Here is a 10,147-nt window from a genome sequence, read left to right on the forward strand (position 1 = left end):
TCGGCAGTGGTGTGGAAAGGAGGGGCAGGCAGGGCAGGGCAGGAGTGGGGTAGGTACGGCAAGGGGGGCAGTAGGAAAGGGAGGGGTAGGCAAGGACGGGAAAGGCGAGGGAGGGGCGGGGTAGGCAAGGCAAGGGAGGGGTAGAAAAGGAACAGCAAAACAAGGCAAGGCACAGAGAGGCCAGGCAAGGCACAGAGAGGCCAGGCAAGGCAACCCGAAGCAAGGCAGAGGAGGAGGAGGAGGCAGGCAAGGCAAGGCAGGGGTAGGAAGGACAAGGCAAAGTAAAGGCAAGACAAGGGAGAGGCAGGCAGGGCAGGGAAAGGCAGGGAAGAGGAGGAGAACACAAGGCAAGGAATGGGAAGGGGAGAGGCAGGCAAGGCCAGGGAACCGAAGGCAAGGAGAGTAGGAAAGGCAAGGGAGAGGGAAGAGAAGGAAAATGAGGTGTTGCTCTGGCAATGGATGAGGAGCCTGAACAATGAGGAGAGCATCTTTCATGGGCCCAGGCCGCTGTGGGATCTCTTGGAGATAACAAAATGCCCTGCAGGACTCCTCCTGCAGCATCAGCCATGGCTGGTGGTGGGAAACATGGGGTGGGCCCATGCCGTGGGATTTGACCCTCTCTTCCCATTCTGTGCTGGATTTCTGTGTTCGAACCATGTGCTGTGTCCTGCACGTCTTTTCTTGTGGCTGTTCTGTGCTTTTTGCAGGTCCCTGGGGTAGGGTGTGTGCCCGTGGTGTCCTCACACTGAGGATGCCAGCGAAGAGCAATGGTCTGCACAGCCCCCCAGCCAACCGCCAGCCCTGCCCTCCCCAGCCCGAGGGTGACACCGAGGGGACAGGGCTCAGCACCAGGAGGTCAGGCTGGTCCCTGCTTCGGTTGAGGGAGGCAGTGGTGGGGCAGGGGAGGGGAAGGCCTGGTGTGGGCAGGGCTGTGATGCCCAATCTCTGCTGCCAGCTTCCTCCCGTTCTCCTGGCTGTGGCAGTGCCATGGTGGCACAGTGTGGCTGTGATCCCCCCTTCTCCCCACTGCAGGGCCTGCTCAACCCAGGACGACTCCTCCTCAGAGCTGCAGAGAGGAGCCAGCCCAGATGGGGGGGAGCAGAGAGCTGACCACGCTTTCCAAGGCCAGGGAGCCTTGGCCAGGTACCTGTGTGTGCCACTGGCATGGGGTGAGCCTGAGCCTTTTGTGCCTGGCCTTGTCACTGGGGCCTTCCATGGGGTCAGGATCCCCTTCTGCTGTATGGAATTCACGGGAGGCAGGGATGAGCCTCTGTGAATGCTGCTCTTTGTGTGTGGAGAGGGTTGTGATAGGGGATGCCTTCACCCCCACTGGGGCCCCAGGAGGGCTCAGGGGCTCCTTTCCCTGCAGGCAGCCTCCCTCTGCCTCAGTCACCCACAGATTCCCCATATTCCTGTGGGAATGACAGCAGGACTGGGGGAGAAGTTGTGGAACTCTACCAAGGTGGTCTCGCTTGTATATTTTCAGTCCCACACCATCACTACAAAGGGTAAAAAAGAAATTCTAGTGCTTGAGAGGGAGCTGCAAGAGTTTTCTTCTCAGCTGTAGCTCCCCTGATGACTCTGAAGCTTTTGCTTTGTCCTTGCTCTGTTAACAACTCCTGAGTGTGCCTCTCTCCCGTGTCCAGGATAGTCCGGCTGGTGCTCGTGCTCAGGGACTGGGCCAACAAGAGCCTGCATGAGGAGCAGCAGAGGCCAGACCCTTTCCTGGAGCGTTTTCAAGGCCCCGAGCTCCTGACAGCAGCTGCAGATGAACTTGAGGATGAGGAGGCTGAGAAGTTAAACAAAAAGTAGGGTCCCTTCCCTGTGGCCCCAACTGTGCCCGGCTGGGGATCAGCTGTGCGTGGAGCTCAGGGGCTCCCAGTGGGGATGGCTGATGGGGATGGGAAAGAAGGAGGTGGGATGGAGTGGTGGGAAGGGTCCCTCCTGCCCTCTCCAGCCCCTGCCTTGGCAGCCAGCCCGGCTCTGCTGGGCTGTTTTGCTGACACACAGGACCTGGTGGTCTGTCCCCGTGGGACATACCTGTCCCTAAGCCATGGGGTGTTCTCTCTCCTGCTCCATGCCCTGGTGGGAAACACATCAGACCTCCCAAATTTCATACCAGTCCCACACTAGGATTGTGTTTGGAGCCAGCCCTAGGTTAATAATAATAATAATAATAATAATAATAATAATAATAATAATGATGATGATGATATAACGTGCACCTGCAGCTTGTGCATATGAGGGGCTGGACACAAGCCAAGGGATGCAGGACTCCACCCAGCAACCACTGCATCCCACCCAGGAGCCACAAACCTGTGGGATTTGCCGCTCTCATTCATCATCTGCAGGATGAAGCGAGTGTGTGTTTGCTGCCTGTGCCCCCACAAAGAGCAGCTTTCTGAAAAGGCTCTTTCAAATCCAGCCCTTTCATCTCCTCAGCTCACACTCCTGGTGAGAAGCAATAACCTGGCTTTTCTTCTGCTGGCTAATTAGAGGGCAAAGCTCAGAGACTAGTCTGGACCCTACCATTATACATGGTAATTAAAACACTGAGAAATAATTGTTTTCTGTAGGAGAAAAATAATCTGAGCCTTGTATGTGGGTCTTTACCAGTAATGGAAGAAAAACTGGTCTGCCCTGGGAGGTTAAGGGGAGCTTGTTCATGACTAGAAGGAGCTGAAGTGTGCTGTGAGAGGGCTGTGAAAGGGCCAGTGGGTTCTGGGGCTACAGTGGGAACTTCTGGGGTCTTCTAGGTCCTCATCTCCACAGGTAAGAAGACCCCCAAGTCTGGTAATCCCACGTGAGCTGCTGCTCATGGCTGTGGCAGGCTCCACGGCTCCAGGCCTGAGTGCAAAGCCTTTGGGGAGAGGCAGATGATAATTCCCTCTTCCTGGGTTAACCCAGAGCCCTGGTTTTCCAGCCCTGCCCCGCTGCCAGTGTAATGTCAGTGACTCTGGCCAGCAGTCACGGCAGCACTGGTGATTTAAAGCTGACATTACCAACATCATGAACAGCATTATTGAGGTGCTTGTGGGTGGGTGCTGGCTGGGCTGGCTGCAGGTGGGTTAGTGCTTTCTCTGCAGCAGTGCTGTATGTCCTAGGGAGCAGAGTCCCTTTCTCAAAAAACAAACGTTCAAGTTGCACTTTCTGGTTAAAAATATGCCCTTTTAATGGGAAGGCTGGACCACCGCTTGTCTGTGGGTGCACAGAGGGTGAACATGAGGGACTGGGGCTGGCTTTGTGCCGAGTGCCGTCCCCACGCTCCAGGCACTGCCTGTGCTCCAGGGAAAGGAGACTTCCAGGCAGGGGTTCTGCCTTTGAAGCTGCCAGAAGTAATGGGGTGGGCATGGGGAATCTGTTGGCAAGTGGGTTGTTTTCTTTCCTATCACTGGAGGGAGTTTTGTGTGTTCAAAAGCTGGAAAGGAGGGAGGGAAGGAGGGAGAGGGTGTTTTGCCCTATCAGGCTGCAGCAGCTAAGCCTATCAGCCCAGCCACAGAGTTCCTCTTCCCTAGCTTCTCCAGTGAATCTGGCAACTGGAGCACACACTTCTTATCTCAGAGTCCCAAGATGAGCAGGATCAAACACTTGGGAGCAGTTCAAAGGCTGGACCCCAGGCTGTGCTGACTGCAGGAGGCACAACGATGGCAGCCCTGCCATGCCAGCTGCCCCCAGGGCCACTGCTCTGGGGCTTGGGCAGCCCCTCCTGGTGCTGCCACTGATCTGCAGCACACTTTCCTTGCTGCTCCAATTAATCTTCTCTTCAGATCTGCCTGGCACCGATCCCTACCTCATCTGGGAGAGGCAATGTCATGTCACGTCATGAGAACTTTTCTGATTTCCCTCTTCCATACATCTGTTCCTGGCTGTGCCACTGGGGTGCTGTGTCATGTGGGCCACCTGCTGTGCCTTAACATCCCACAGTTTCCTCTTCTGCTGCATTCTCAGCTCAGTTTTAGGGATAAAGGAACTTAAACAGAGCTGGGATTCGGCACTGCTGGGATTGGTTTTGGCTTACAGACTGGCACCCAAGCTGCAGCTCGAGGCAGTGTGGTGCAAGGGATGAAGGATGTGGCTCAGATGGTTCCTTCCAACCCTCTTTTGCACACACACTGCCAGCTCTGGCTTTTCTCTCTGCTTCCAGGAGGAAATGGCTGTTCTTTGTGGTGGACCCTGCGGGGGACTGGTATTACCACTGGCTGGCTGTGATTGCCGTTCCTGTCCTCTACAACTGGTGCCTGCTCGTAGCCAGGTGAGTTGGGAGGTTGTAGGGTCCCTGCCTCCTCCTCTGACCCTCCTGATCACCTGGCTGTTGTGGCTCAACCAGGATCAAACTGACACTGATGGTTCTGGTGCTGGTGGGCACCAAAAGGAAAGGGACCCTCCACTATCACCGTGAATTCTGTGATGCAAAGGCAGAGCATTCACCCTCTGGCCCAGCTGGAAAGGGCCATGGTTTCAGGGTCATTTGAGAGGTGGTTTCAAAACGTTGCTTTACCTACATCAAGGGAGGGCAGATTTTTCAGAGCAGGGAGTTTTGATTCCTAGAAGAGGAGCACCCAGTGGCCAAGCTCTGTTGCAGAGTTGGGTGCCTCAGGATCAGCCTATCCAGCTGTAATAGTTACAGAAGATGTGGGGATTTGTGGTCTCACACCCTGTTTGATGACTTTCCTCCAGGGCTTGCTTCACTGACCTGCAGAAGACCTATTTTGTCCTGTGGCTGGTGTTAGATTACATCTCAGATGCTCTCTACCTTGGGGACACAGTGATCCGCCTGCACACAGGTGAGCAGCATCCTGGCTTTCCTTTAATCCCTTAAAAGTGGAGATGAGCTGCAAGGGGCAGGCCTAATCCACAGTTCCATTAGAAGGAGGGTTTTGTCTACCTTGGTGTTCACCAGTATGGAGGAGCCTCCAGAGAAGGAATCTAATTAGAAGATCTGAGAAAGGGAGTAAGTTTCAATATGAAAGATTAATCATCCCAGCTTTCAACTTCACCTTTGAATAATTGTACAAAATTACCCGCATTACTATTAGTATTCGGGCATAGTTGAAGGCCTGTGTTTCTGATTTTGCATCAGTTCAGCTAATGAATTATCTGCATGGAAAAATGGTAGAAATTAATGTTGTCGGAAGGCAGCACTTGGCCGGATGTTTTCTGTCAGAACTGCAATATTTCATGATCTGGAAGATGGAAACCTTTGTGTCCCTGTTTCTTTGTGGCAACAGACTGAGTTATACCTTTGGGTAGATTTTGCCAGATGTTTTTGTGATAACAAACTGAGTAGGGCGGGTGGGACTGGTAATATTTGGGTGACCCTGTGTAGTTATGCCTACAAATCCACTGCATGCCATAAAGTGTTGCTCAGGTGTTTACAAAACCTGCAGAAGAGCCGAACACAAACCAAGGCAATCCTGTGATTTGCTTCCCTTCAGGATTCTTGGAACAGGGCCTCCTGGTTAAGGACCTGAAGAAGTTACGGGATAACTACATCCACATGCTCCAGTTCAAGCTGGATGTTCTCTCCATCCTGCCCACAGACCTGGCCTATTTTGCAGTGGGATTGCACTGCCCTGAGCTGCGTTTCAACAGGCTGCTGCGCTTCTCCCGCATGTTTGAGTTCTTCGATAGGACCGAGACCAGAACCAGCCACCCCAACATCTTCCGCATCAGCAACTTGGTTCTTTACATCCTGGTCATCATCCACTGGAATGCCTGCATTTATTATGCCATCTCCAAGGCCATAGGCTTTGGGGAGGACAGCTGGGTCTATCCCAATGTCACAGACAGTGAGTATGGGTATCTGACCCGGGAGTACGTCTACTGTCTTTACTGGTCTACACTGACTCTGACCACCATCGGGGAGACTCCTCCTCCTGTGAGGGATGAAGAGTACCTCTTCGTGATCTTTGACTTCCTCATTGGCGTCCTTATCTTTGCCACCATCGTGGGGAACGTGGGATCCATGATATCCAACATGAACGCCACCAGGGCGGAGTTCCAGGCCAAAATCGACGCCATCAAACACTACATGCAGTTCCGCAAGGTGAGCAAAGACTTGGAAACCAAAGTCATCAAGTGGTTTGACTACCTGTGGACCAACAAGAAGGCAGTAGATGAACGGGAGGTCCTCAAGAATCTCCCTGATAAGTTAAGGGCAGAGATTGCCATCAACGTTCACCTGGAGACACTGAAGAAGGTGAGGATTTTCCAGAATTGTGAGGCGGGGCTGCTGGTGGAGCTGGTGCTGAAGCTTCGCCCTCAGGTGTTCAGCCCAGGCGATTACGTGTGCCGGAAAGGGGACATCGGGAAGGAGATGTACATCATCAAGGAGGGCAAGCTGGCCGTGGTGGCTGATGATGGAATGACACAGTACGCTTTGCTCACTGCAGGGGGCTGCTTTGGGGAGATCAGCATCCTCAACATCAAAGGCAGCAAAATGGGCAACAGGCGCACGGCCAACATCCGCAGCTTGGGCTACTCTGATCTCTTCTGCCTGTCAAAGGAAGATCTCATGGAAGCAGTCACAGAGTATCCGGATGCCAAAAAGATCTTGGAGGAGCGTGGCCGGGAGATCCTAATCAAGGAAGGGCTGCTGGATGAGTCAGCTGCAGAGGAAAGCACAGAAGGGAAGAGCATGGAGGAGAGGCTGGACAGGGTGGCCTCGAACCTGGACACACTGCACACCCGCTTTGGCCGGCTCCTGACTGAGTACAACGATGCCCAGATGAAGCTCAAGCAGCGCATCACCGCTCTGGAATCCAAGATGAGGCAGGAGGAGCTGGAGGACTTCTTCTCTGATAGCTCAGACAGTCTGTTTGAGGATGAGGAGAAAGCTTCAGCTGGTGGGAAGCAGTGAGGGGGTACAGAGATCATCTGGATGATGCCTGACCTTGTCCTGGGACAGTGTTTGCTGTTTCACAAGGCAGACCCTGTGGCTGCCTTGCCGGGGCCTTTTCTCAGGTCCTTAGCACTGCCACTGGCACTGCCTTGACAGCAGCTCGTGAGGTGGCTCCAAATCAGGGGATTGTCCCAGCTCCCCCTCTGACCTGTCCCTTTTTTCACTGCCTTTTGAGTTCAGCCTTTATAACTCACTTCAGGTAACCAGTGCCCAGTGAGTGTCTGCAAACACTGCCCGCTCTGCACCCAGAGACTCTTCCCCCACAAGATCCCATAACTCAGCTAAGACCAGCCAGACTGTGCCTCTGACATCTGCAAATGGAGAGGCTTGTCTGGGTCACTGTCACTGCCCTGGTGACCACCCTTGCTGAGGCTGGGCACTGACCTGGCAGGGTCTGCAGCCGCTGCCTCCTGCCTGCCTCTCTTTTCTGTTGTATTTGGTGCTGTCAGGGGGCACCTGGTGCAGGTGGTTTGGTGCCCTGAGCACTGTGCCTTCCTGGGGACAGCATCCCTAAGCCTGTGGGAGCAGTGTGACTCCCATTTTGGGCTGTGGATGTCTGGGATGCCAAGTGCAATTCAGAGGTGCAGTGCTGGCAGTGGTACAAGCAGGAGTGAGACAGAGAGTGTTTCTCTCCTCTATCTAATGACAGCCAGATGTGCCAGGAGAGGTTTGACTGAAATGACATGTTTTTAAGGAACAAAGCCATGGTGGGAGCCAACTGTGCCCATATTTGCTTTGCTGTGGGTAGCTCAGAGAGAGCGCAGAACACATTTATTTTCTTAGGCAGGGGGTTTTCTTGTACTCAGTGGGAGTTTTGGGGCTTTGCAGGCTGCAAAGGCCCCTGCCTTCTGGAGGAGAGATGAGTGGCAGAGCCACGGGGACACGTGTGACGATGGAAACGTGGCACCAGTGCGAGTGCCAGCAAAGCTCTGCCAGGCTGTGCTGCAGCCTGCTCACAGTGTGAGCAGCTTGATGGGGAGCGGGACAGTGCAGGAGCAGCCCCCAAACCCCTCCACGCAGCAGCACCACCAGTGCAAGCAGCAGTGTCACCCACGCCTCAGGGCACTGCGCAGGTGCTGGGACTGGAGGATGACACCTCATGTCTTGGTTCTGGGCCTGTGGGCCCACTGCACCGGTGGGGTGGGCTTGGGCTGGTTTGCAAGCAGGAGAATATTTGGCGGAGAAGGGAATTTATGTTCTGGGTCAAATTGAGCCAAGAGTTTGGCTAAAATGATGGGAGGACACATGGGGAAATATCAACCCAGAAAGGTTCATAGTGGAAAACTGAGTTTATTTCCTTTGTTCTTTCTTTCCCTCCAGTGCAAAACTGCCTCTCTGCATTTCATGTGTATGTTTTCCATTTAAAAAGAATGGCTTTGCTTTTGGGGATTGTGGGGGTAGGAACAGTTACAATACCAAAATTAGAATTTGGGGGAAGAATAAAAGTTTTTTCGTCATCTCTAAATTAAATTGTAGATCTTCTGGGTTTAGTTTTCTTTCCTTTTATGACCAAGATGCTCTTGGTTGAAGTCGGCGTGGTTGCAGTTCAGCTACTCCTTATAATGCCACGAGCCCCAGCTCCCAGATTCCCCCTCCCCTGGGAGTATCGCTCCTGGATTTGCTGCTGGCTCTTTGCAAAGCCCGCCCGCTCTGCCCGTTCCCCTCCTGCTCTGCCCGTTCCCCGCCTGTTCCCCCCTCTCCTCCCGTTCCCCGCCCGTTCCCCGTTCCCCGTTCCCGCCCGTTCCCCGTTCCCCGCTCCCCGCCCGTTCCCTGTTCCCCGTTCCCCGTTCCCGCCCGCTCCCCGTTCCCCGTTCCCCGCTCCCCGCCCGTTCCCCGTTCCCCGTTCCCGCCCGTTCCCCGTTCCCCGCTCCCCGCCCGTTCCCCGTTCCCGCCCGCTCCCCGTTCCCCGTTCCCCGTTCCCAGCCCGGCGCCGCGGGGCGGGTGCGGCGGGCGGGCGGCAGAGGGCGCTGTGGCCCGCGGAACCGCCGCGCCCGCTCGGAACCCTCCGGGCCGGACCCTCCGGGCGGCCGAGGGGACCCTCGGTGCCGCATCCTCCGGGCGGGGGGGACACCCTCAGTGCCGCATCCTCCGGGCGGGGGGGACACCCTCAGTGCCGCATCCTCCGGGCGGGGGGACACCCTCAGTGCCGCATCCTCCGGGCGGGGGGGACACCCTCAGTGCCGCATCCTCCGGGCGGGGGGGACACCCTCAGTGCCGCATCCTCCGGGCGGGGGGGACACCCTCAGTGCCGCATCCTCCGGGCGGGGGGGACACCCTCAGTGCCGCATCCTCCGGGCAGGGGGGACACCCTCAGTGCCGCATCCTCCGGGCGGGGGGACACCCTCAGTGCCACATCCTCCGGGCGGGGGGGACACCCCCTATGCCACATCCTCCGGGCGGGGGGGACACCCTCAGTGCCGCATCCTCCGGGCGGGGGGGACACCCTCAGTGCCGCATCCTCCGGGCGGGGGGGACACCCCCTATGCCACATCCTCCGGGCGGCCGAGGGGACACCCCCTGTGCCACATCCTCCGGGCGGCCTGTGCGACATCTTCCGGGGGGGCGAGAGGGACCCTCTGTGCGGGGGGTACACTCTTTGCGCAGTACCCTCCTTGCGGGCAGGGGACAAGCCAGGAGGGACTCTCTTTGCGGATGCGACTCTCCGTGCGGCCGAGGGGACCGTCTGGGCGGGACCCTCCTTGGGCGGGACCCTTCGTGCGGGCGGGGAAATCCTCAGTGCGGGACCCTCCTTGCGAGCGGGTGGGACCCTGCATGCGGGACCGTCTGTGCGGGCTCGCAGCCCGTCGGCGCGGGGATCCGAGCCTTTGGCAACGCCACCACGAGTGTTTCCCGATGCCTCTTCCACCACTCGCCGCTCCGCAGCTGCGCCCCGACCCGCGCCCGGCTCCGCAGGCGCTGCTCATCTGCGCGCCCCTGCCCGGCCCCGCACAGGGCAGCTCCTGGCGCGGGTCGGGAGCTGCCGGCGGCTGAGGGAGGTCTGCCTTACTCCCGCGGATGGGGAGAAAAACCAAACCCCCTCCCTCGCCCAGTTTTAATCCGAGATAATAATGCACTCGGGAAATTTTAAGCCTTCAGACAAATGACCCCAGGGGATGGCTTTGTGAATTCAGAGCAGATCCCGCTTGTTTCCTCAAGGCGGCAAGCCAGGAAATCATGGATTGATGAACCGCTTGACGGGCCTGCTAATGAAATTAGCAGCAGCTCCATGAGTTTTTTCAGTGAGCA

The 10,147-nt window shown here is 56.4% G+C and overlaps 1 protein-coding gene across 1 annotated transcript; it reads left to right on the top strand.

The window, feature by feature from the left end:
• The first annotated feature begins 341 nt into the window (after nt 1-341).
• On the top strand, nt 342-8,377 carry CNGA2 (cyclic nucleotide gated channel subunit alpha 2). The gene is made up of 6 exons (XM_048318769.1): nt 342-855; nt 1,033-1,143; nt 1,647-1,808; nt 4,145-4,252; nt 4,678-4,784; nt 5,436-8,377. The coding sequence occupies exons 1-6, from the start codon at nt 599-601 to the stop codon at nt 6,857-6,859; spliced, it is 2,169 nt and encodes a 722-aa protein (XP_048174726.1). The 5' UTR covers nt 342-598; the 3' UTR covers nt 6,860-8,377.
• Nucleotides 8,378-10,147: the final 1,770 nt, after the last annotated feature.

This window comes from Corvus hawaiiensis, chromosome 14 (assembly GCF_020740725.1).
Source record: "Corvus hawaiiensis isolate bCorHaw1 chromosome 14, bCorHaw1.pri.cur, whole genome shotgun sequence".
Lineage (NCBI taxonomy): Eukaryota > Metazoa > Chordata > Aves > Passeriformes > Corvidae > Corvus > Corvus hawaiiensis.

Bases quoted from the DNA above. Each gene is read 5' to 3' on its own strand.
- CNGA2 (XM_048318769.1), top strand. From the start codon at position 599: ATGCCGTGGGATTTGACCCTCTCTTCCCATTCTGTGCTGGATTTCTGT. The intron at 1,809-4,144 runs GTAGGGTCCCTT...CTCTGCTTCCAG, and splicing joins GCTGAGAAGTTAAACAAAAA to GAGGAAATGGCTGTTCTTTG. The intron at 4,785-5,435 runs GTGAGCAGCATC...GCTTCCCTTCAG, and splicing joins AGTGATCCGCCTGCACACAG to GATTCTTGGAACAGGGCCTC.